The sequence below is a fragment of the Chlorella variabilis genome (genome assembly GCF_000147415.1).
Source record: "Chlorella variabilis unplaced genomic scaffold CHLNCscaffold_18, whole genome shotgun sequence".
In the NCBI taxonomy this organism is placed as follows: Eukaryota; Viridiplantae; Chlorophyta; class Trebouxiophyceae; order Chlorellales; family Chlorellaceae; genus Chlorella; species Chlorella variabilis.
The window spans coordinates 369,761-393,283 of record NW_005435070.1 but is presented as its reverse complement, the minus strand read 5'-3'; the positions used below and the strand labels follow the sequence as shown (position 1 = coordinate 393,283).

Sequence of the window (23,523 nt, the reverse complement as noted above, 5' to 3'; positions counted from 1 at the left end):
CTCATGAGGGCGGAGTAGTGTGGATGTTGGCCTCGATGCCCCGGCTGCGCATCTCCGCCACCAGCTCCAGCGCGCGGCGAAGCTGCTGGTGACCGCCGCACTGCACGCGTGTGAGCGCACGCCGGGTGCGGGGGCAGGGCAGGGGGGTTGGCAGGAGTTGGGCCGCCGGGAAGCACCAGGGCGAGGCGCCGGCGGCGAGGGAACACGACGCGCACGCGCGGCGCCGGGCACAGGCGCTGCCGACGGGCGACAGCACGGCAAACGCAAGGAGGCAGGCAGGAACACACGCGAGGGGTGGCTCCAAGGTTGGCTGGCACCAGGGTTGCCTCACCTGGCTGATGATTGTGGTGTATGTGTACAGGTCAGCCAGCTTGCTGAGCGGGTGGTCGGCGGGCAGCGAGCGCAGCCAGTCAAAGAGCTCTGCGGGGGTGTGGGGGGCCAGGCACGCCAGGCGGCAGGCGGGCAGGGTTGGCTAGGGTTCGGGCGCAGCGGGGGCAGGGAGGGCAGGCGCCAGGCGCGGGGCTCGCGAGGGCAGGCGCAGGGCAGGCGTGGGCAGCAGCTTGTGTCACTGCTAGGGCTTTGGGCCCACGCACCCGCGGCCCGGTGCGGCAGCCCGCTCTTGGAGAGCTCCTTGAGCAGAGCTGCCACTGCCCGGCTGTCCAGGTGGCGCAGCCCGTCCCTGACTGCCTCCATCACGGGCTGCCCGCCCTTGAGCCGCTGCAGGGACGCGGGCCGAGACGGGGCGAGCAGGGGTGAGGGGTGGAGGCGGTGCAGGCAGCGGGCGGCGTGCCTGGGGCGTGGCATGCGCATGGCAGCTTGCAGACCGGCTTGATCAGGGCATTCGGGTGAGCTGCACGCCTGGTCGGGGCTGCACAGAATGCTGGCGGCCAGGCTCCAGCAAGGGACCAGCGCAGCCAGCGCGTGCCAGCTGGCAGCGCCAGCACCCACCTGCACGGCCTTGACTAGCGACTCTACCGATACCTCGGTGCTGGTGCCTGAGCCCTGGGCCGGCAGCGCATCTCCCTTGCGCACGCTGGTGATGGAGTGCCACAGGCGGCGGTAGCTGCCCTGGGAGCGCTGCGGGGAGGGCGCCGCCGCGGCAGCATCCGGCGCCTGGCGCTGCTCCAGCGCGGCGGCGGCGGCTGCTGCGGCGGCCACTGCGGCATGCTGCGGGCTGCCCTGGCTGCTCACGCTGATGTCGCTGGAGGTGACGAGCAGGTCGTCTGCCGCAGCTGCCTCCTGCGCTGCGGGCGCGGGCGCGGGCTGCGGCAACACCTGGCGGCCAAAGCTCCACCGGCGGCGGTGGAGGGTTGTCGCCGCGGGCTTGCTGTCGGCCTTGCGGGGGCTGCGGGGCTGCTCCTCGTCGAGATCCAGGTCAAACATCGACTCGGCGAGCTTGTCACCGTCGGCCTGCTCTCCCGCGGAGGGTTGTGGCTCCTCATGAGCCCTGCTGCCAAACCAGCCGAAAGAGCGCCGTCTCTGGTGCGCTGGCTTGTCGGTGGGGGCGGTCAACGCCTTGGAGCCGCCTCCCACGCCGCCAAAACAGCCGCTGGCCACCACTTTGCCGGTCATGGCCTTTGAGTCCGAGGGTCGGCCGGGCCGCGGCGCTGGGCGGGCGGGGGGACTGCCCGCTGGCAGAAAGCAATCGGCCTGCCTCAACTGCTGCTTACAGTCCGGGCTCACAAACCCACTCACGCGTCTCGGTGGCACGCGTTCACTGGTGGGGCATGGGGAGGCCTGGAGGGTGGGACAGGTGCCAGTGGAAGCAAAGAAACGATCGATGGACAGGGGGAGCGGCGGTTGTGCATGCCGATGGGTGCCGGCATCTTTGGCCCAGCTCACGAGGTGACCCTTTGGTCACGCCACGAGTGTAGAGCCTTCCAGGAGCCAATTGGCCTCCATGCATCACCAGGGGAATCAGACCAGCCAGGGGGGAGCGAGGGGGGCGTCCGGGGGCTGTGAATGGTGTAGTGCGGCGCGAGGTCTGCCCCCCGGGCGGGAGTTGGCCGGTGGCTGCGCCGGCAACTGATTTGGCTAGGGCATGGCTTTACATGCCTTCTCACGGACGGATCATCTGATGTCAACACGAATCCCAATGAGCATGCCCTCCATTCCTTCCACACTAGCTTGCCACACTACCCGGCTGGCGTTGCCGCGCCTCGGGCTGTGGTTAGCTGCCGCCGCCCGCCGCGTGGTCCGAATTGACCAGCGAGATCTTGAGGGCGCCCGCCGCCAGCCGCTCCTTCAGGTGGCGGTCATAGAACAGCCACCAGTCGGCCCGGGTCTCGGGGATGGCCAGGATGTCTCTGCAGGGGCAAGGGGGCGGTGCGCCAGCTGGCGGCGCCTCGGCGCACGCCACGCGTTTGCTGGCACCCGCCCAACCGCCCGCCCAGCTCCCCAACTGCCTCCCCCTCCACCCCCTGCTGCCACCTTCTTTTCCCCCCTCCCGCCATCTACACAGCATGCGCTGCCAGTCCCTCCTCCTGCTGCTGCTCCTGCTGCTGCTGCCGCCGCCGCTGGTGTCCCTCATGCATCTTTCTGCCGCCGCTCACCGCTGCTTGGCATCCAGCTGCACATCCAGCACCACATGCTTCAGGCGGTCCAGCCTGAGCGCGCCGCCGTCTGCCAGCTTGCACAGGCGGTTGGGGGTGCCCGCGGCGATGCACATGACCTGCATGGGCAGGGAGAGAGGACCCTGAGTAGGAGGTGGACAGGGTTAGGTGGGCAGGTGGCCAGGCAGGCAGGGCCGCCATCAAGCTGTGGCAAAGGCGCCTCACAGGCAAGCCCCCTCCCCACCCCGCTGCTGACATGAGCAGGTCCTGCCCCCCAGCCTCCCACCCACAGCTGTCCGGCGTCACCTGCGAGCGCAGCAGCTCCTCCTGCTCCTGCACCTGCACCCAGGCGGGTGCCAGGCCGCACCTCAGCAGGGTGCACGCCCCACGGCAGGCTGCCACCTGGCGGCAATGGAGCCGCGGGGCAGCATGCAAGGCCACCTGTGCGCCTCCCTCACCACCACAACCACGCCACCATCCCACCATGCATGCACTCATGATATATATACCAACACACCACACACACACACACACACACACATACACACCTTCATGTGCTTGGCAAACAGCTTGCCGATGCGGCAGGCACCGTGGAACTGCGGGCACAGCTTGATGAGTCCCACCGCGCCGATGGCCGACGGCGAGACGAGCAGCAGGCTGGGGCTGCCCGGCGGCCGCTCCTGCTGCCGCGCCTGCCGCTGCCCCTGCCGCTGCTTGCCGCTGCTGACGCCGCCGCAGAACTCTGCCTGCCAGCTGCCGGGCTGCAGAGCCTTGAGCCGAGCCTCCAGAGAGCGCTCTGCCGGCAGCGGCGCCATGCCCGCCGCCACCAAGCCCCCGCACTCCAGTGCGCTGGCTGCCGTGTGCTGCTGGAGTGAGCCCCACAGCCAGTCGGCCTGCTCCTCGGCCGGGCACTCGGCGATCTGCCGCACCAGGTCGCGTCGCGCCTCAAACTCCACCGCCGACAGCTTCTGCCCCCGCTTGCGCCGCTTCTTGGCCTTCTTGCCGCCCGCCGGCTCCCCGCCCGCAGCCCCCTCGCCGCTGCCGCTGCCACCACCCGCCGCGGCGTCCTGCTGCTCTTCCTGCTGCCGCGGGTCTCCACCATCCCGCTCTGCGTCTGACTCCCCGCTGCCGCTGCCTGCACCATCCACCGACTTAAAGTCTTCCATCGTGTCCAGCATGTCCATAAAGTCGTCGACATCGCCACTGGCAGGCGCTTTGCCTGCACAAGCACCACACCAAAGGCGGTCGGTGGCGGCGGCAGTGGCAGCAGCGGCGGCGGCACACTCGAGTTGGCGCAGGCGGTGCTTCGCGCTGCTTCTTGGGAAAATTCATGCAGCCTTCTCTCAGCTCTGACGCTGCTGAAGCACGAGCAGTGTCACGTCTCACCTTTGTGTGCAGCTGGTGCGGGCGGCGGCGCCTCGGCTTTCCCCTTCCCCTGCAGCTTCTTTGCAGCGAGCTTCTGCTGCTTCTTGCGAGGCCCGCCGGGCCACCACTTCTTGCGAGCTCCCGCCGCCGCCTTCCCCTTCTTCCCCTTGCCCTCAGCTCCTCCCATCGTGGCCAGAATCGAGTGCAGCAGGGTCGGAGATGTAGGTAAAGTGCTGCAATGCGCGCATGCATGCTTCATGTGGCGCCGGCGGTGGCAGCCAGGCTGTGCCCCGTCAGCAGTGCTGCAGCCCTTCTGTAGATGGCCCTTGCAATCCCGAGATGCCAATTCTCACTGGAATTTGTTACAGCATGAACACGCTGGTTCTCTGACGGTTGATCGCGTGCCACACGCTATTGACTGACGGCCAAATCAAAGGGTGTAAAGTGCAGACAGCGGGCAAACAACGAGAGAGAGCAACCGACCTGGTAAAGGAAAACGGGGCGATGTAGCCCAAAGTGCTTTTAAAAAGGTGGCTTGGCGAACAGAGCTGCACGCAGGCCAGCTGCAGCACGATACTAGCAGCAACAATGGCGGCCAGGCTGCCACCTGGCTCGGGCTGCCGCTCGCTGCGAGCACGGCAGCCGCAGGGTCTGGAGCGAGGCAGGAAGGAGGGACTGACTGTAGTGGTAGGTCGTTTGTTATGCCGAGGCCAGACAGGACACTGTCTGGGTCTGTTGCCAGACAGGTGTGTGGCTCTGTAAAACTGTGGCTGGCAGCTGGTCCAGCCGCCTCAGGCGCTGGGCTTGGGCGGGTTCTCTGAGCGCGGGAACTTCTTGCTGCCCGCAGCCCAGTCGGCCACGGCCAGCGAGCTGGCAGACGCCTCGTCCAGCACCCACGTCAGCTTGCCTGCGGGGCCAAGGTGGTCCGTGGCAGGGGCACAACGTGCAGGTCTGGTGCAAGGCAGTCGCCGCCGCTAGGCAGCAGGCACGCGCCGGCAGCTGCAATGTGGAACGGTTGAACAGCTAGCCGACCGCCACGCACATTCATGTGCCCTCCCACCCATGCACATGAACACGTGCACACACACACACAGCCCCGCCACCAGCCGCCGGCAGCAGGCTCACCGCTGGTTGGCTGCACCAGCTGCACCGGCAGCGCGCCGGGTAGCGTCTGCACCTCCAGGGCCCGCTGCACCACCTCCGCCTTGCCCTGCACGCCAGGCGGCCGCGGTGGGGAGAGGTCAGGGCAGGGGTGGGTGGGGTGTGCCACTGCACTGCCCGTTGCAGCAGTGCCCGCCCACTCCCAGGGTGCCGCCCTTCCCCGCGCTGCGCTCCAGCTCCCAGCCCGCCGACAACACACCCCAGCGCGCGCCTGCACACCGCAGCCCGCGCCTGCACACCCCAGCCCGCGCACCTGCCCCAGCGCCACCACCGCCACGTTCTTGCCGGCGTTCAGCACCGGCATGGAGAGAGTGATGCGCTCCGGGGGCGGCTTGGGCGAGTTGCTGACGGGCAGCACCCAGCCCTCTGCAGGAAGGCAACACAGGCAGGCAGGCAGGGCACGTCAGCGACATCCCAGAACCCCCCCAGCATAGCGACACCCATCCAAGCCCCGCTCCATGACTGCCTGCCGCCGCTGCCCGCTGCCGCGGGTTGCACTCGCACGGGCCGTGCGCGGCACGGGCACGGGAAACACAAGACCCAGAAGCGGCGGGTGTTGGAGGCAGGCGGGAAAAGGGAGCCCCACCCGTGGCAGCCGTCTCCCGGCGGTTGGGGAACAGCGAGGCGACATGTCCGTCTGGGCCCACCCCCAGCAGCACGCAGTCAATCTCCGGGAATCCCGCGGCGTTGCGGGGCAGCACCGAGCCGCTCAGCTCCAGCAGCTGGCCTGCGGGGCGGGGCACGGGATGGCGGCAGTGGGCGGGCGGTGGGCGCGGCAGGCCCGCCGAGAGGCAGGCACCGGCAGGTGGCGCCCGGGCGTCCCCAGCCCAAGCTTGTTTCCAGCCCCAGCCCAAACACGGAGTGCTGGGGGAGGCGCAGAGCAGGCGGTGGGTGTGCAACCCGGCACAGCATCGATCTCCCAGCCCGGTGCCAGGTGAGCGTGCCAGCACAGCATGCCAGGTCAGCGTGCCAGCTGGGCGCCGGCTCACCCTCATAGTGCACCGCGGCCTGCGCCACGGGCAGCCCCTCCTTGAGCGTCAGCACCTGGCTGGCCGGCACCGGCACCTTGCGCAGCAGCTGGGCGTGCGCGGCGGCGTGGTTGGAGTCTGGGCTGGACAGCGGCACGTTGCGCTCGTCCACGTACAGCACCCACCTGCAGGCAGGGCAGGGTGGCGAGGGAAGCGGCGCTACAGCTCAGCCATCGCGTGCAGGCCAGGCAGCAGGCCGGGGCACGGGGCACGCAGATGGCCGAGCCCCGTGGCAGCAAGCAGCAGGGGCAGGGGACGCAGCAGCAGCCCCGCTCCCGGCAGCGGCGACCGCCATTCGCAGGCGCCGAGCCCTGCCCACGGCGCTGCCGCAGACTACAGGGCAACCCAGCCCGGCAGGCCAAAGCAAGCAGCCCGGCAGGCCAAAGCAGGCTCAGCAGGCTCACCACTTGGAGAAGTCGACATCCTCCCGCCCCACAAGCCCCGCCAGGCTCTTCACCATCGAGCCTCCCGAGAGCGCCAGGGTGAAGGCGCCGCGCTGCGCCACCGCGGCCGCGGCTGCCGCCGCCACGTAGTCCGCCAGGCCCGCGGCGGCGGCAAAGTCGCTGCCGTAGACGTGCACCGCGACGTCGCCGCCGCCCGAAGGGTAAGTGAACATGAGCGGGTGGATGTTGATGCCCGGCCCGCGCGACTGGCTCAGCGGCGCGGCCTCGCCCGACGGCATGAAGTGGCCGCCCATGGCGGGGGGGATGCCCTCGGGCCACCTGCATGCGGCCGGCGTGGGCGGGGAGGGCCAGGGGCGAGCGTGGCGAGCGCACGGGGCGGCAGCAGGGGCGGCGGCGGGGAGCAGCGCAGCGGAGAGGGGTGGGGAGGAACGCAGCTTTGCCGGTGCGGTCCCCAAAGCCCGATCGGGCTGCAATGCGCCGCATTGGCCAGGCGTCCAGGCCAAACAATGGCTGGGGCGGCGGGTGCCCGCTGCCGCGGGCGCCGCGGCGCCGCCATGCAATCTGGCATGCAGCATGGGCAGTCTGGTTCCCCGCACCTGCTGATGGGCTGGATCACGTTCACTGCCGGGGAGGGCACGCGCTCCTCCTCCTGCTCCAGCACGGCGGTGCCAGCGCCGTTCTGGGCGCTCTTGTTCTCCACCTGCTGCGCACGCACCACCACCACGCGCTGCTGCACGACGGTCCGGGCCAGGCGGCGCTCGCTCAGGGTCCGGCACTGGGTGGGGCGCAGGGCGGCGGAATGGCCCATGGGGGTTGTGTGCGGGCTATTGGGCAGAAGCGGGGAGGCACCGAGACCCTCCAACTAGTGCGACAAACAGCTCCGACTGCGAAATGGCAACGCCGCCACGGCGGTTGCTCCTCATGCGAGCGCGCGCCCCTCTGGCAGTGGTCAGCATGCTGTGGGGCAGAAAATCAGGCTTTAGTGCAGCATTGCAACGTAGTCCTTGTGCATGCACATCGCCTGGAGGCGATTGCGACAGCGGCCTGGGTTTTCTGATCGTATGGCGCGAGCAAAGGGGTCCCAATCGGCCACCGCGCCCGCAGAGGTGACGAGGATGCGGTGCTGGTTGGATCCGCGAGCCCCAGAGGCACGCAGGCCCTGGCTTTGACCACCCGCCAGCTGCCGCCACCGCCGCCCCTGCTGCCTTTGCCCGCTGCTTGCCTGCTGCCCTGCAGGACGATGTGACCATCAGCACCTTCTCCGAGTCCTCCAAGGACATGCACGTCCGGGTGGAGAAGCCGGCAGCGGGCTACCTGTGCACGCTGAGCATGTTTGCCCGCGTGCCGCTGCCGCCCGACCAGCTGTTTGAGCTGCTGGTCTCCCCAGACGACTGCAAGCGCATCTTCAAGAGCCTCAAGGTGCGGGGCAGGGCCAGGGCTGCAGCATAGCGGCGCCTCCTGCACACAGTCATGAGACCATGGCCTGGAGCTGGGGAGGAGGGCACGGCGGGAGCCCGAGGCAGGGCGCCCGCCGCCGCGGCCTGACCGCCCGCTCGCCCGCTCACCTGCTCGCCCGCTCCCACCCCTGCCCCTGCCGCCATGGAGCAGAACGTGCACCACCGCCGCGTGCTGGCCGACGACGGGCACGGGAACCGCACGGTGGAAGTCGACCAGACAGGCTCCTGGCGCTTCCTCATGTTCCGAGGCTCCTTCACCGTGCGCATGATTGTGGAGCAGCGGCGCGCCGACCGCATGGTGCGTTCAGAATGCCTATGGCGCTGCCGGCGGCAGCAGCGGCAGCTGAACGGCCGGCGGGCTGCCATGCGCGCTGCACCGTCAGTCCTGTTTGCTCGCGACTCCATGCCCTGCCGCACCGTATCACGGCTGCCGTGTCTGTCCCTGAAGCCCTCCCGCCTGCGCCACCCCACCCCGGCCACACCCCACCCCACCCTGCAGATCCACTTCCGCCTGGCCCGCTCCGGCTTCATGCGCGACTTCAGCGGCACCTGGGTGGTGCGACCCTTTGGCAACACCTCCCTGGACCAGCTGGTCAACAGGCACAACCCCACGCCGCTGCACCGCCTGCAGGCGAGTCGAGGCCGGCACAAGGCGCGGCGCGGCGGGGCGGTGGCGGGCCCCGCCTGGCAGCCGTCGCCTGCAAGCCGCCTGCATGTCGGGGACTCGCGTGCCGCTGTGCCTGTTGCAGCTTGCACACACGGCCTGTTCAACTCAACCCCACTGCTGCAGTCGGGCCTGCGGGCGGTAGAGCAGACGCTGGGGCTGGCGGGGCAGCAGCAGGAGAGCCTGGTGCAGCTGCAGCAGAGCATCGCGCCCGCGCTGGCGCCCCCCGCAGCCGTGACCAGGCTATTGCAGCGCATCGCGGCCAAGCAGGTGCGCGGAAGCTGCCTGGCTGGCTTGCATCCTTGTAATACTAGCCTGCCTGGCCTGCATGCTTGCACAGCTGGGGTTGGTGCAAGAGGGCCAGCCTTGCTCCCGCTTCCTATGTGGCACCTGCTTCTCACCTCTGCTTGCCACCTGTGGCTCTATGCAGATCACCAAGATCATGACAGACTTGCAAGTGGAGGCGCGGCGCATCAATAGCAGCAGCGGCAGCAGCAGCGGGGGACTGTTGGAAGCGCCAGAGGCGGCGGAGCAGCAGGGGCCAGCGGCGGGGGCAAAGAAGGGCAAGAAGCAGCAGCGGCAGGAGCAGCAGCAGGCGGCGGATGGGCGGCTAGATAAGAAGCAGCTGGCAGCGCACGTGTCCGACCTGCGCTGAAAGCAGCCTGCGCACCTGCCGGCTGCCCATGCAGCCACTCGCCTCCTGTAAGCCACCCTGTTTCCTTTGTTCCTGGTCAAGTGAATGCAGTAGGCTCCGCGACTGAAAAAGAGGGATTCATGCTACAACATCAGTCAATACATCACGGTCATGGGTACGAAAACACGAGAGCCAGGCCCTCATCCGCTGGCCGGCGCCGCCTTGCTGCTGCGCAGCCGCGAGAACGTGCTCTTGCCGCTCTTCTCCGCCGGCGGCTCGTACGGCAGCCGCATGGCGATGGCCTTCTGTATGCTCAGCCGGTCTGTCAGCTCCACCAGGCCCTGCAGCAAGGGGACATGCGGGCGGCACCCATATGAGTGTGTGTGTGTGTGTGTGTGTGTGTGCGCGCGAGCGGCACGACAAGGCGGCCCCACAACCCGGCACAGCCTGCCGCTTCCGGCCCAGCCTTGCGGCCGCCCGAGCACCCACCCAGGCGTGCCCTCACCTCTCTGCACACCTCGTCCACCACCAGCGCCGCCAGCGCATAGTTGGAGAAGAGCAGCGCGTCTGTGAGTGCGGCCGCCTTGAACACCTCTCGGTACACGGCGATGATGGTGCGCAGCACCTCGGCCACTGCAAGGGAGGGCAGGCAGCGGGGTGCGGGGATGAGGACGGAGCTCGATACAGGGAGCAGATATTTCAGCCTTTCAGCAGCAGCGTGGAATGTAGCTCGCTGTGCCAGCAGGGCGACGTGATGACCAGAGCATGCAGCGGGCAGGCGCGGCAGCGCCGCATGTCCGCTGCTGCCCGCGGCTGCTCACAGGCCAGCTCGTTGTATTCTCCGGTGCCCAGCGCGAAGAGCAGCAGCTCCCCCGAAGGGATGCACACTATGCGGCCGTTCCTGCGCGCGCGCAAAGAGGCAGAGGCGCGCCGGGTGGGGTGGGGTGCAGGACGTAGCTGCTAGGCGCAGGCAGCCAGCCAGCATGACGCAGGCATCACTGTGAAGGGGAGCAAAGGTGCGCACCGGAAGCGGCCCACCAGCTCCACGTCATCTGCTGTTGACCGGGCCGCCGCCGCCGCCGAGCTGGGGCCAGCCACGCCGTCGAAAGCCCCCCGGATCTCTGCCTTTTCGCCCTCGCTGAACTGGTCGTAGAAGCGCTCATACACCACCTGGCCCTGCGCAGGGCAGGAGGGGGAGCATGCAACTTGTGGCAGTGGGGAAGGCATGGTGAACGGCAGGCAGCGGCGGCGGGGGCGGCGGCGGCAGCGTGTGGCGGCTGCCGCGCTTCGCCACGGCGCCTCCAGCCCATGTGCCACGGATCGTGTGGAGAGCCCAGAAACGAGCTGGTCCCAGGAGCAGCAGGGGCTGCACACACCTGTCGGGTGGTGATCGCCAGCGCGTTTATTCTGCCGCAAGACATCCTCTGGGCTGCTGCGACTGCCCTGGGTTGAGATCAAAACGGTAACGAGGGTCCTGGGCGGCAGGCAGCGCAGAGGGCCAGCGATCGAGGGGCTGGCTGTGTGTGGGCTGAGCTCTGGGTCACGCCAACAGGATTCAGCAACTGGCGGCCTTTGCAGCGCTTGCAAAAGATGAGGGCGGGCTGTAAAAGAGACCCCCTCCCATGCAGGGCTGCAGCCGGCTGAAGACAGTCCCGGCGTGCTGCAAGCATTGCTTTTCAATCTGAATTCGTTCATTACCGCCGCTGGGCAACGCCCTGCACGCCCACAGCTCGCTTGCGACACCAAGGTTGGAAATAGCGCCGATTTGGAGGGCTCTCCACCAGCGATGGCGGGGCGGGCCGGCCTGAAGGCCACGCGTCTGGACCCGCTGGAGGCGGCGGGAGCCGCGGGGCCGCCCAGCCTGGTGGCCTCGGGCGGCACCATCGTCGCAACCGCCTGCGCCGGCGCCGTCTCGGTGCTGTGCCCCGGTCGCAGCCCCATCCTGCTCAAAGCCGACAGCACCAGCAAGCCCATCGCCTCCCTGGCCGTGTCGCGCGACGGCCAGTGGATTGCGGCGGGGCAGCGCGGCGCCAAGCTGGCGCTGTTCCTTTGGCGCGCGGCAGCGGCAGACGGCGGCGCCGCAGGCTGGGCTCAGCCGGCCCTGGAGATTGCACGGGCCCAGCACAACTTTGGCATCGCCGCCCTGGCCTTCAGCCCCAGCGGTGAGTACATCATGGGTGCCGCACGCACCCTCTTTGCGTTCTTGTGGGTGCTGGCCATCTCATTCTAATATGACCCGCTGACCGCAAGCCCCCGCCACCCGCTGGGCACCTGCAGGCCGCCTGCTGGCCTCCCACGGCGCCGAGCGGGACCACCAGGTGGTGCTGTGGAGCCCGCAGGCCTCGGGCAAGCAGCTGGGCCGTGCGCGGATCAAGGAGAGCTACGACGCCATCGCCTTTGCGGCAGAGGACAGCCTGGTGTGCATCAACCGGCACAACCTTGCGGTGTGGGCCCTGGAGCGCTGCACCTCGCCCGGCGGCAACAGCATGAAGCTGGCGTGCCGCTCCTTTGCGCTGCCGCCGCTCCCGTCCCACGCCCGCTTCGTGGGCCTGGCGGCGGCGGCGGCCCAGCCCGGAGGCAACCCGCGCGCCGTGCCCCGCCTCCTTGCCGCCACCGATGGCGGCAGGCTGCTGCGGCTGCGGGCAGGCGGGCCCACGGTGGACAAGGCGGTGGATGTGCAGGTGGGTGCTGGGGTGCAGGGCTGCCAGTGACTCGTGTGGTGAAGGACAAAAGCGCTCATGACTGCCTGTGCATATTGTGTCTAGCATGCGTTTCTTGACAGCACAGCTGCCTCGCCTGTCGTGGCGCAGCTGCTGCAGGGAGCCAAGCTGATGCACCTGGCGGTATCCGGGGAGCTTGTGGCGGTGGCAACCTCAGGCGGTACCATCGCCCTCTACTCTGCTGCCAGCCTGGAGCTGGCGGGCGTCCTGCCGTCCGCACAGGGCAGCCAGGGCGGACGCTGCAGTAGGGACGCCGTGCTGGGCTGCGCCTTCAGCCCTGACGGCCAGGCGCTGACCGCCTGCACTGCCGGCGGGCAGCTGGTGGCCTGGCACCTTGCCGACCTGCAGCACCCCACGCCCGCACTCATGAGCCAGTCCCACAGGCAAGCGTGTGGGAGGAGGCAGGGCACGGCTCCCACTTGCTGTGGCGGGTCTGTAGCGCTGCGCCCCACAGGTCCCCGTCTGAGGCAGCCCTCACACACTTTGCACCCCACTCTCAGCTACACCACGGCTGCCTGAATGTGCAGCGAAGCCATCACCGACGCTGTCATCGTGCCAGGCGGCGGCGAGGGCGGCAGCCGGCTGGCCACATGCAGGTGAGTGGGTGGGCTGGATGGAGCACAGCGGCTAACCTGCCATTTCCTCAGCTGTCTGTCCGAGGTTGTATCTTAGCTCTGCCCCCGCCTCTGTAGCCTGGATGGCTCCCTGCAGCTGTGGGAGTGCGCCAGCAGCGGTGCCCTGCGCTGCGCCGCCACGCTGGATTTGCGGGCGCAGCTCAAGTCTGCCGCCACCAAGCTGCTGTGCCTGGCTTCCAGCCCCGACGGTCGGCTGCTGGCGGCAGGTGGGCAGAGGCTCAGATCTCGCCTTCCAGCCGCAGGCAGTGCTGCTGCATCACACAGCCTGATCCCTCTCCTGCCCCTGCTGCAGGCGACGCCGCTGGCTGCGTCCATCTCGTGGCTGTAGCTTCCTCGGCGGCGGCCCCTGCCAGGCTGGCCACCCAGCTGGCGCATGCAGACGACGTGACTGCCCTGTGCTTCGCAGCTCCCTGCGCAGAGGCAGAGGCAGAGCCCGCGCCTGGCAGCCAGCCGCTGCTGGCGGCTGCCAGCAGGCGGGGCCTCATCAAGGTGCTCAGGGTCCAGCTGGACGGCACCTGCACCCAGGTGGCCACTGTGGCGGAGCACCAGGCGGCGGTGACGGGGCTGGCGCTGCCTGCCGGCGGCGCCTGGCTGGTCAGCGCAGACCGCGGGGGCAAGCGCCTGATGCACCGCCTGGATGCCGCGGCAGGCACCTCGCAGGTGGTTGCACAGGCGGCCATCCCGCGCTGCAGCTTTGTGGGAGGCCTGGCGCAGGGGCTGCGCGGCCAGTCGCTGGTGGGCGCCAGCCGGACCGGCAAGGTCTACACCTGCGACGTCAGCGGGCAGGAGATGGGCGTGGTGCAGGTGCTGGAACGCAATCAGGGTGAGGAAGACCGGCAGTAGGTCCACACAGAACTGCTCTAGACGGGTGCTCGGCTCTATTCACTCGGGGATCGCTTTCCTGGGCGACTCTCCTGGGCTAGTCTCCTGAGGTGATCCTTTGGATGCTCCCCACCTGAGCGCTGCCGCCTGCCCCGCCCCGCCTGCCCCGCAGGCGAGCTGGCCAGCTTCGCCATTGACGAGAGCCTGAGCCTGCTGTGCGCAGCCACCACGCACGGACAGCTGCTGCTGTGCAGCCTGGCCGGCGGTAAGACGGTGCCGGTGGCGGCCTGCAGGGCTCACCTGGCAGGCACTGCCATCAGCAAGGTGGGCGGCGCCTGTGGGTGGGACCAGGCGCGCCCCGAGGAGAGGCGGGGAGGGGTGGTGCCCGCTGATCTCCCCCTGCTGACCTCCCGAGCTGCGGCCCAGCTGCATCTGTCTGACCTTCAAGCTTCGAGCCTGAATTGCCTGATTATGTCTTTTCCTGGCTCTTGCTGCCCCTCGTTGCAGGTGCTGATCACTCCAGACAGCCGCTGCATCGTGTCGGTCGGCGAGGATGCCAGCGTGCGCTCCTACCGCCTGCCCGCAAGCAGCACCGCCCTCTGCTGCGAGGCGCAGCAGGCAAGCCTGAGGCTGGCGCCGGCGTGCGGATGACGGTAGCAACGCGGCCATGAGCAGCAGCCTGGGCGCTGAGCGCCTAGCTCCTATCACGATTGATTCGTGGTCATGCTGTGTGCCCTGCTGTGCAGCGCCCGCGCACTGTGGCATGCGACGTGGAGGCCCCTGCCGGCTCCGGCAGCTGCTCCAGAGCTCTGAGCGAGAGCGTGACCTCCGCCATCCGGCCCAGAGGTGCGCCGCCTTTCCGGCCTTCCCGGACATGGCATGCATGCTTATCAGCACAGCGGGCCCAAGGCAGTTCGGCCTGTCCCTGCTGCAGACCTGCTGGCTGCCATGGATGAGGAGGTGGCGAGCGGGCCGCAAGAGCCAGCCGAGGAGGAAGACGCCGCCATCCCTGCATCGGCAGCGCCGCCGCAAGATCTGGTGCCCCAGGCAGTCACCACGCTGCTCATCCCACCAGCTCCCCAGCCGGATGCTGCCAACTTGCTGGCCCCAGCGGCGGTGCTGGACACTGCAGAGGACTGTGAGGACGTGGCGCCGCGCGCCGCCTCCATCCCGCCCTCACCCAACCGCCACGCCATGCTGGGCGGCAGGCAGGCGCAGCTGGAGGAGCTGCTGGAGCTGCAGGCCCGCTTTGCGGCAATGAAGCCCCGCGGCGGCGCGTGCGCTGGGCAGGGCCAGGTGAGCCGTGCGTGGCAGCAGGAAGTGGGTTGCCAGTTCACACTGCACTGCAACATGTGGGATGGCAACTCCTGCAGCAGTGGCGGCCATGCAAGCGCTGGCATGACATGTGCTGCGCCGCACCCCATCCCACGCTGCAGGAGACCGCACCTCCTGCCGCCGTCGCTGCAGCCGCGCCCGCTGCTGCGCCTCCAGCAGCCGCCTCGCCCGCGCCGCCGCCGCCGGCCGGCTCCCCAGGGCCCATCTTTGGCTCTCCCTACCAGAGCATCTCCTCCCTCAGCCTGGGAGCCCTCAGCTCCCCAGCCCTCCACTCTCCCGATGTGTTTTCAGACCTTGAGGAGCCTGCCGGCGGCGGCAGCGAGGCTGCGCTACCGGCCACCACCAGCTGGCACCCGCTGCGTGGCGCAGCCGCGCCCAAAGGGCCCACCCTCCTGCCAACCAGCCCGCTGCAGCCTGGGCCTGACGCAGCTGGCGGCGGCAGCAACACAGAAGCCGGTGCTGCGCGGGACAGCGGCAGGCAGGGCGGGGACGCGCCCCACATTGCCAAGCTCAAGAGCGGCCGCAGCGCCAGGCTGCAGCGCCTTGTGCGCACACGCCACGACAGCGCAGACCTCCTGTACTCCCCGCTGCCGCGCACGGGGCAGCGGGTGGCAGGCTCCACGCCGCCTCACGCCAGCGCCACCGCCAGTGTAGCCCGCGGGCGGCCTGACCGGGAGACACCAGGGTGCGTGCCTGGGCCAGAGGAAGGCCCTGCCCCGGCGGCAGCAGCGGAAGCTGCTGCGCCAGCCACGGCGCCGGCTTCGCCGCCCGATGGCCCCGCCGGCGCCAGCACCCCGCCCGCCCCCTGCTCCGCCACCGTGGACATTGGTGGCGAGGGCAGCCCTCTGGGCAGCGCCTCTGTGAACCAGACCCGTCGCCGGCGGTCCTGGGGCCCTGTGCCCAGCAGCGAGCCCCGCCGCGCGCTGAGCTCGCTGAGCAGCTGCGGCAGCGCAGGTGGGCGCATGCAGCACGCCGCTGCCTCTGCAGCTTGGCCATGGGACGGGCATTGGGCCCGTGCCACTCACCCTGCTCCCCTCACTCCTGCGCTGCCTGCAGATCCGGAGGCGGCGGGGTTTGGCGCCGAGCAGCGGCGCCACTCCGCCCTGGGCATCGAGCAGCCGCCGGCAACCGATGGGTTCAGCGTGTATGCCGACTCCAGCGCCAAGGGCACTCCCGCCGCCGCAGGCAGCAGCTGCAGTGGCGGTGGCAGCTCCACCTCTCGCCGCCTGTCCTTCTCTTTCGGCGGCGGCGGCCTCGCGTTTGGCTGCACTGAAAGCAAGGTGGGCTGGGCTCTTGTCCTGTCACTATAGTCATCTTCTAAACTGCTAACTAAGAGCTTAGTTAGGGTTAGGCCTGCATCAGGGGATCCCGACCTGCCCTGCATGCCGCCTGCCATGCCCTGTGCTGCCGTGCAGCATGAGGACACGCCGCCTCTGCCGGGCCAGCCCAAGCCCGGCGGCGCTGCTGAGCCGACAGCGGCCGGCCCCGCCCTTGCTTTCCGCTGGGCAGGATACAGCAGCCCCGGGCTGCCTGGTGCGGCGCCGTCGAGCGGGGCCACCGACAGCACGCCACGCATCTTCCTCGCTCCAGCGGCGGCAGTGGCTGCGCCTGCCATGCCAGCTGCTGACGGCGCACCCCGGGCTCAGCTGGCCAGCCATGCCATCCCTGGCACTGCTGCCAGCTGTGCTGCAGGGCCTGCAATGAGGGACAGGCCTGCGGTTCCCCGCCTGAACTTGGCAGCGGTGCAGGCCGCCCCCGAGCAGCCGGCGGCTGCCAGCGGCGGCAGCAGCGCCGCGTTTGCCCAGAAGCGCAGCAGGCAGGCCAGGGAGGCTGCCTCTCCCGCAGAGAGCGCTGCCAGCACCGGCACGGGAGGCAGCCCGTGGTCGACAGGCGGCGGCATCGACAGCCCGCCTGCTGGCGTGGAGGCGTGGGAGGCTGCCGCCGCCGCCGGAGCGGCGACCCCCGACCCGGGGGGCACTGCCTCACCTGCCAGCAAGAAGAGCAGGCCCGCGCTGCCCTCCCCGCCCCGCCTCGTCATAGACTGCCAGCTCTTCTCTCCGGAGCTCTCAGCAGGCAGGCCCCAGGCGCCCGCGGCCGCCGCCACCGACGCCGCGCCTGACGCACCGAGCGGCACCTCTGCAAGCCAGGAGCGACCGGCGTCCCTGTGGCCCGTGGCAGCGGGCAGCTGCAGCGCCGCCGGCGCCGCCGCCGGCGCTCCGGAGGCACTGGATCCCTTCAGCAGGCCAGCCAGCTATGACCCTCTGGCTACGGCAGAGCAGGATGCACCTGGGGGAGTCCTGCCGGCACCGCCGCCTGCCGTGGCCCTGGATCAGAGCCCCGCTGCCAGCCACGACGCGGCTGGCAGCTCAGACTCGGCGCCAGCCTCCTCCCTGACCCTGCCTGCCGCGTCTCCTGCCAGCGGCAGCAGGGGCGGCAGCTCTGCAGAGGAGGCGCAGGCGGCTGCTGGACCCGCTGAGGTGCTGCGCTTCTTCAGGCAAGGCCTGCAGGTGCTCGCCAGCCTGCAGCAGGCAGGCATAGGCGGCTCTGGTGGCCTGCTCGATGCTGCAGCATTCCGGGCAGAGCTGCTGGACATAGCTGGCCAGCTGCACCGAGCAGCCGACCACGTGGCGCCGCCGGGCGACGGCGGCGGCGCGTCTGCGGCTGTGGTGGCTGGCGGCCAGGAGAATGTGCACAGCAACGGGGGTGGCTGCCCCGCTGACCTGGCGGCTCGTGCTGACCTGGCGGTCCTCAAGCAACAGATGGGCGAGCTGAGGAGGGAGCTGGCACAGCTGCGCAGCAAGTGACCCACGGCAGCGGCGGCGCCTGGCAGCAACGGCGCCGGCAGCAGCGTGCCCCCCAGGCTGGGGATCGGATCGCGATTCACATGGATGCTGCCGCAACAGGCAGAGAGAAGAACACTGAAACTTGAACCTGCTGTTTAGCGCTTATCGTGCGAGCCTCTGAGGGTAAAACAACGAATGAATGGCTTGCTGTCCAACCTTTCTGCTGAAACTGCAGTTTGCCTTCTATTCCTGCTAGCTTGCCTTGTGCTGTTAGATCTGATATGCCAGGCCCTCCAGCTGCCACGCCGCAAGTGCCGCTGCTGCGGCCTCAGCCGCGCCCGTCGCGCCAGCTCTGCGCCTTAACGCCCGCTGGCTCCCTGCCCTGTCTGGCTGAGTAGCCCTAACCTTGCCCCGTCTCCTCGCCAGTTCTAGCGCTGGCTTCCGCCTCGGGCGCCTGCTCCTCAGGCTCCGGCTGCTGCTGGCGCTGGCGGAAGAACTCCTGAACCCGGCGCTGCATGTCGGGAGTGGCGCCGGTGCAGTGGCTGGGCGCCGCGGCAGACACATCCACCAGGCCGCCGCCGCCGCCGTCGGTGGCGCCCGCGGGGAAGTCATAGCCTGCGCTCACATTGTCCACCGCCATGCCAGTCACCTGCAGGCGCGCGGGGGCAGAGGCCCACGCTGCGTAAGGCCTGCTGCTCCGGTGGCCGAGGCGGAGGCTGCGGCGACAGCTGTGCCTGCTACTGCTGCTGCTAGTCGTCGGTTGCTGCAGCCCACTGTGGTTCCACGGCTTGCCGTCGCCTTGCGCCAGGTTGGCGGCAGGCGGGGCAACCCACCGGGTCATACGCCACGGGCCACTTGCCAAACGACGTGGCCACTTGCCCGTGCTCATCGTAGCCTGCATGGGGGGCCCGCTGTTAAGGCAGGCGCCGAGCGAGGGGGCGTGAGCAGGCCGCCGCCGCGCCCCCGTTGTATGCACCTGTGCCCTTTTCAAACTGCGCCCCCGTTGGCACATTGCCTTGACCATCATGCGTGCCATAGCCTGCAACACACATACATCTGATACTCCTATTTCATTGGGTTACGCACTACAACAAACGCGAGACAGCAGGCCGCCGGAGCAGTGTGGCGGCTCCCCCGCTGGGGCGCAGCCGCGAGCACCTGTGTCTGAGAAAAGGTCGCTTGGAGCGCGTCCGTCTGCGCCTCACCGGAAAGGAGGTTGCGGTCAGATGCAGGAGCCGGTGTCGGGAGCGGGCTGGGCAAGATTCTGTCACTCGCTCACCTGCTCCGCCCTCGCCCATCGAGTTGCTGAGGTTCGACATCCTTGTTGACGATTGCACTCAAGTTTTACAAAGCGGTGTATGAGACCGACAGCGCATGGAGACAGATTTGCCCCGTCATGACGCGTCAGCAGCGCCAGCGGCGCCAGCTGTGCACAGGGCGGCGGAGGGCTCCAGCTGCACGCTGCCAAACATTCGACTCATTGCTGCTTGCGCCACACTGCTGTTTGCGACCGGCACAGCACCAGCAGCACCGCCGTCGCGCCGCAGGCCATGGCTGCTGTCGTGCCCGCAGCCACCAGCGGCCCATGCCGCACGTTGCCTGCTGGCATGTCCCACCACACGCCTGCTGCTGCGCCGCGGCCCGTGCCGTCTATGTCGGCTGCCTGCCAGCCACCGTCGCCCTGCTCGTCGCCAGGACACCGAACCAGCACACGAGGAGGCGGCAGCTCTGCCGTCGCCGCCGCGGAAAGGGCTGCTGCAGCCCAGCCGGAGTTGCCTCCTGACTGCTGCCGCAGCTGCTGGCGGGGGTCCTGAGGGTGCGGATATCGCGCATGCAGCGGCACTTCCACCACCACCTCGCTGCAGCTGCCAGCAACAACCTGCATGGCGGAAAGGAGGGACGCGGGGCTTGCCAAAGCGCCGGCTGTGCAACAAGCCCAGCCCAGCACGCGCTGTGGTAGCGGCCAGAAGAGGCATGCATCCTCAGTGAGCAGCACTGAGCAGCACACGCCCCACCTTAGCATCCATTCCCGCTGACTGGTTGCAGCGGCTGTAGACAGCCAGCAGAGTTGGCGGGCTGTGTCGTTCGATGCTCTCCACATCCACCGGGCCAAACAGCTTGACCGCTGGGCCCTGACCCACTGCGGCTGCATTCTCCAGCTGATACACATCGGCAAACACGGCAGGAGGCAGGGGCTGCAGCAGGGCAGCCTCGGTGCAGCACGGTGGCGGTGGCGGCGGCGGCGACGTGGCTGTCGCTGCCTGGTCGCCCTCGCCGCTGCGGTCGTCCAGCTGCGGGCAGCGCACCGCCAGGCGGTACATCAGGTGGCGATGGGCGCCCAAGCCGTGCAGGCTGACGTGCAGAGTGGCCGACGCCCCGCGATTGCCGCAGTGTCCGCCGCAGTGGTGCTGCTGAGCATCATTCAGCAGGTCTGGTGAGATCGACACGGCGTGCGCCAGGCCCAGCGCCAGCCACAGCGCTGTGGCGGTGCGGGTGGCACGCCCCATGTCTTTGGTGGCCTCCACACACGCCCCTCAAGGGTGTATGTTGTTAATGACAGGACTAGGGGGATTCATTTAGAGCGTCAAATCAAGAGGAGGGTTTTTTCATGATCGCAGCGTGCACGCCACAGCCCGTCACCCGTCGACAGCCTTCTGACAGTCATTTCTGCAGAAGGATCCCATGGTGCTGCTGAGGTGCTGCCATTGTTTGTGTCCGGGTAACCTGCTACTGCAGACGCCCATCTGCAGGGCACACTTCAACTCGCGCCAGCCCCGCTCAGTTGCACGTGCAGCTTGCGGCAGCGGCACCCTCCAAATGTCGCTCTGCATTTGCATGCAATTGCCATTCACATTAAATTCATCTCATCTGCACAACAGGTAACGTGCCTGCCTTGCCTAGTTATCCATCCGCATGAGCCGCGCAAGGGCACATCCCAATGCCGATCTCGCTGCCGCCAGGCTGGCGGCGCAGTTGAAATCGTGGCCCTCGGGCCGCCGTCGCGCGTTCTATGTGATCAAGCCGTCATTTAAGGTATCAGGGCAGCAGAGGAGGCCGCAGCATGGCCGACCCACTCCTTCCCGATTACTGGGCGGCGAAAGAAGACTGCGTGGTTTGCGGCGGAACCGACTACCAGCCGGGCTACGGGCCGCGCACCCTCGTCTTCTGCGACTGCTGCTTGGGCGGGGCCGCGACGCATATCGAGTGCTGGCACGCGCATAGCGGCGAGCTGCTGACCGAGGATCGCCTGGCCTCGCCTGCATTCCAGTGGTTCTGCTCCGAGGCGAGTGCTGGTGTCAGGCGGAGCGGACCGCAGCCCGCCGCCGCCGCCGCGGCAGGCTCGCCGCCGTCGCCGCCGCTGCCTGTGCACGCCCTGCTTCTGCTGAAGCAGAGCACCCGGCCGCCTCCCGCATGCTGCGCGCAGGGCTGCAAGCGGGTTAGTGAGCGCCTGGTGGAGCTGACTGGCGTGCCACGGCCGGTGCAGGAGGCCGGCGGCGGCGGCAGCGAGTACAGGTGAGGGAGCGGCGCGGGGCAGGGTTGCGCGGGCTGCCGCTGCCGGCTGATGCCTGCCTTGCCGCTCTGAAGCCCCTGCGAAGGGGCGCTGGGCTTCCACAGTCACGTGTGCATCTGCGTGGAGCAGCCTCAGGCCTCTCAGCACGCCTGGACAAGCCCGCCGTTCCTGCCGCCGCCATCCCTCGCCCGCCCGCCCGCAGCGTGGAGCTGGTGCGCTGGTCGGAGCGGGACAAGGGCGCCCAGAAGACGGTGGGGCACGCACGCAGCATCTTCAACTCCGCGTTCGGTGGGTGCCGCCTGCTGCCTGCCGCCTGCTGCCTGGCGCCGCCGGCCTGCGACGAGGGCTTGCAAGTTCGGCGCTGCGCACTGCTCGCACCTGCTGCTGTGCGCACTCTCACCCCACCTTCCTCCCCGCCCACCCTCCCTCATTCCCTCCCCCTGCTGCACGCCTGCCTGCCTGCAGCGCCTCTGGTCATGGACAACGGCAAGAACCTGATTGACATGGTGTGCGAGGCTTACGAGTCTCCTGATCCCGCCATGTCAGCGCCAGGTGGCGCCCCAGGGGCTGGCTCCAACGGCGGCGGCGCCGGCGGCGCAGAGGAGGAGGAGGAGCAGCCTCCGGCAGAGTACAATTTCAGTGAGGCGGCAGCCTGACGCTGTGTGCTGCCAGGGGGGCTGCTGCTGCTTCCGGTGCTAGCCGCCGCTGCTGGCTGCCGCCGTGCTGGCTGCGGCGCCGGGTGGTGCAGAGCCCGCTGCCGCGTGCCCACCCACCCACCCGGCTGCTGCCGCCGCAGGCACCTTCCGCGTGCTGCTGCTGCGCAAGCGGGGCATCGTGGTCAGCGCTGCCACGGTGCGCGCCTTTGGCACGCGATTCGCCGAGGTGCCGTTTGTGGCGACGCGGGAGGGCTACCGCCGCGAGGGGCACTGCCGCCGCCTGATGCAGGCAAGCCAGGCCGCCGGCCAGGCCGCCGCCCAGCCTGGCGCAGCCGGCAGCTGGCCCACCGTGCAGTAGACACGTGCAGGCACAAAGTAAAATAGCCGCATGCGCACACCTCGGGCGCTTTCCGGCGCCGCCCGCCAGCACGCCTGCTGCCGACACCTGCCCCCCGCCGCCCCGCCGCCTGCCTGACCACCTGTATGGCCTGGCCTGCAGGCGCTGGAGGGCCTGCTGCTGGGCGCGGGGGTGCGCCACCTTGTGGTGCCCGCCATGCGCTCCGTGCTGCCCATGTGGCTGCGCAAGTTTGGGTACCGCCAGTTCAGGTGGGGCGCCAGCGCATCCAGGGAGGCACGCTGTGTGTGTTAGTGTTAGTGTGTGTGGCTGTGTGGCTGTGTGGCTGTGTGCGTGTGGGTGGATGCGTGCCTGCCTGCCTGCCCAGGCTGTGCTGTCAGGTTCACTGGGACTGCTGCTGATTCCCAGCTGCCCCTGCTGCTGTGTTCGCCCCGGCCTCTGCCTCTGCCGCTGCGGCCGAAGCTGCTGCCTGGCGCTGCCTCACCGCGCCCACCCCTGCCGCCAGTGCTTGCCCCGCAGCCACCCCTCCCTGTGCCTACCTTGTGCCTCCCATGCTGGTGCAGCGAGGAGGAGTGCCGGGTGGTGGAGGAGCGCATCGTCATGCCAGACCCAGCCAGCGCCAGCCTGGTGCACAAGCTGCTGGAGGCGCCGCCAGAGGCGGCGGCGGCGGCTGCAGGGGGCGGCAGGACGGGCGGGGCGGGTACCAAGCGTGAGCACTGGGGCGGGCTCCCTTGGCCAGCAACCCCCAATATCCTGGCTGCCTGGCTGGCCTGCATGCTGCCGAGCGGCCTGGCAAGCCAACTCAGTTTTCTGCCGACAACGCTTGACCTTCTGCGTCTGGCCTGGCCGTCTGTGCCGCTGCTGCCGCCCGCTGCCATGCAGCCAAGGTGAGCCGCACCGTGCGCTTCGGAGTGGTCAGCTACGCAGAGTCATCAGACGATGAGAAGGACAGCGGCGAGGCGGACGGCGGCGGCAGGCGCAAGAAGGGGCGGCGCAAGGGCAAGGGCAAGGCGGCCGCCAAGGCAGACTCGGGTGGGGCCCAGCTGTGCGGTGGGACCAGCTGCCGCTGGTCGGCTGCATTCCGACCGGCTGCCAAGCGCCCATGCCAGCTGTTGAGCCGAGCACTCCTTTACATTTGGGTTGGATTGCTTGCTGCCTTGTTTACTTGTTTGTTACCAAGCTGTTCCTGGCTCCCGCCGGGCATGGCATGGTGCTGCCGTGCAGGCGGCTCCGATTACGAGATGTCTGAGGAGGAGGAGGAGGGGGCGGCGGAGGAGTCGGATGTGGATCTGGAGGAGGAGGAGGAGGAGCATGTCTGCCAGCGCTGCAGGCGCCGCTCCGACACCTGCATCGCCAGCGCTGCCACAGGCGAGCCTCTGGGGGAGCGCTGATGCGGGCTCTGGATCTTCTGGGCGAGCCGGTGGTGGTGGTGGCGTGTGTG

At 69.1% G+C, this 23,523-nt stretch overlaps 7 protein-coding genes across 7 annotated transcripts; 3 read left to right on the top strand and 4 right to left on the bottom strand.

The window, feature by feature from the left end:
* Position 1: 1 nt before the first annotated feature.
* Positions 2-1,572, bottom strand: CHLNCDRAFT_137007 (expressed protein; the record flags this gene model as incomplete). Its single annotated transcript, XM_005845228.1, has 4 exons — positions 2-100; positions 332-420; positions 594-717; positions 949-1,572. 4 exons carry the CDS (start codon positions 1,570-1,572, stop codon positions 2-4), a joined length of 936 nt encoding a protein of 311 aa, XP_005845290.1.
* Positions 1,573-2,170: 598 nt separating this feature from the next.
* CHLNCDRAFT_137006 (hypothetical protein) lies at positions 2,171-4,104 on the bottom strand (the record flags this gene model as incomplete). The annotated part of the gene is made up of 5 exons (XM_005845227.1): positions 2,171-2,306; positions 2,553-2,671; positions 2,859-2,891; positions 3,101-3,771; positions 3,939-4,104. The coding sequence occupies 5 exons, from the start codon at positions 4,102-4,104 to the stop codon at positions 2,171-2,173; spliced, it is 1,125 nt and encodes a 374-aa protein (XP_005845289.1).
* Positions 4,105-4,266: 162 nt separating this feature from the next.
* On the bottom strand, positions 4,267-6,722 carry CHLNCDRAFT_36534 (hypothetical protein; the record flags this gene model as incomplete). Its single annotated transcript, XM_005845226.1, has 6 exons — positions 4,267-4,824; positions 5,043-5,127; positions 5,332-5,444; positions 5,665-5,805; positions 6,068-6,231; positions 6,514-6,722. The coding sequence occupies 6 exons, from the start codon at positions 6,720-6,722 to the stop codon at positions 4,709-4,711; spliced, it is 828 nt and encodes a 275-aa protein (XP_005845288.1). The 3' UTR covers positions 4,267-4,708.
* Positions 6,723-7,571: 849 nt separating this feature from the next.
* Positions 7,572-9,286, top strand: CHLNCDRAFT_137004 (hypothetical protein; the record flags this gene model as incomplete). The annotated part of the gene is made up of 6 exons (XM_005845357.1): positions 7,572-7,616; positions 7,747-7,929; positions 8,119-8,265; positions 8,467-8,637; positions 8,758-8,901; positions 9,062-9,286. The coding sequence occupies 6 exons, from the start codon at positions 7,572-7,574 to the stop codon at positions 9,284-9,286; spliced, it is 915 nt and encodes a 304-aa protein (XP_005845419.1).
* Positions 9,287-9,465: 179 nt separating this feature from the next.
* Positions 9,466-10,686, bottom strand: CHLNCDRAFT_137003 (hypothetical protein; the record flags this gene model as incomplete). Its single annotated transcript, XM_005845225.1, has 5 exons — positions 9,466-9,606; positions 9,771-9,898; positions 10,087-10,166; positions 10,290-10,441; positions 10,642-10,686. 5 exons carry the CDS (start codon positions 10,684-10,686, stop codon positions 9,466-9,468), a joined length of 546 nt encoding a protein of 181 aa, XP_005845287.1.
* Positions 10,687-11,051: 365 nt separating this feature from the next.
* Positions 11,052-17,581, top strand: CHLNCDRAFT_137002 (hypothetical protein; the record flags this gene model as incomplete). The annotated part of the gene is made up of 14 exons (XM_005845356.1): positions 11,052-11,427; positions 11,543-11,946; positions 12,076-12,374; positions 12,513-12,581; positions 12,678-12,826; positions 12,913-13,443; positions 13,615-13,766; positions 13,950-14,003; positions 14,189-14,288; positions 14,377-14,738; positions 14,879-15,731; positions 15,834-16,057; positions 16,193-16,310; positions 16,470-17,581. The coding sequence occupies 14 exons, from the start codon at positions 11,052-11,054 to the stop codon at positions 17,579-17,581; spliced, it is 4,803 nt and encodes a 1,600-aa protein (XP_005845418.1).
* Positions 17,582-20,621: 3,040 nt separating this feature from the next.
* CHLNCDRAFT_53872 (hypothetical protein) lies at positions 20,622-23,473 on the top strand (the record flags this gene model as incomplete). The annotated part of the gene is made up of 8 exons (XM_005845355.1): positions 20,622-21,073; positions 21,274-21,359; positions 21,537-21,710; positions 21,868-21,953; positions 22,227-22,333; positions 22,646-22,791; positions 22,965-23,114; positions 23,307-23,473. The coding sequence occupies 8 exons, from the start codon at positions 20,622-20,624 to the stop codon at positions 23,471-23,473; spliced, it is 1,368 nt and encodes a 455-aa protein (XP_005845417.1).
* Between the last annotated feature and the right edge of the window lie 50 nt (positions 23,474-23,523).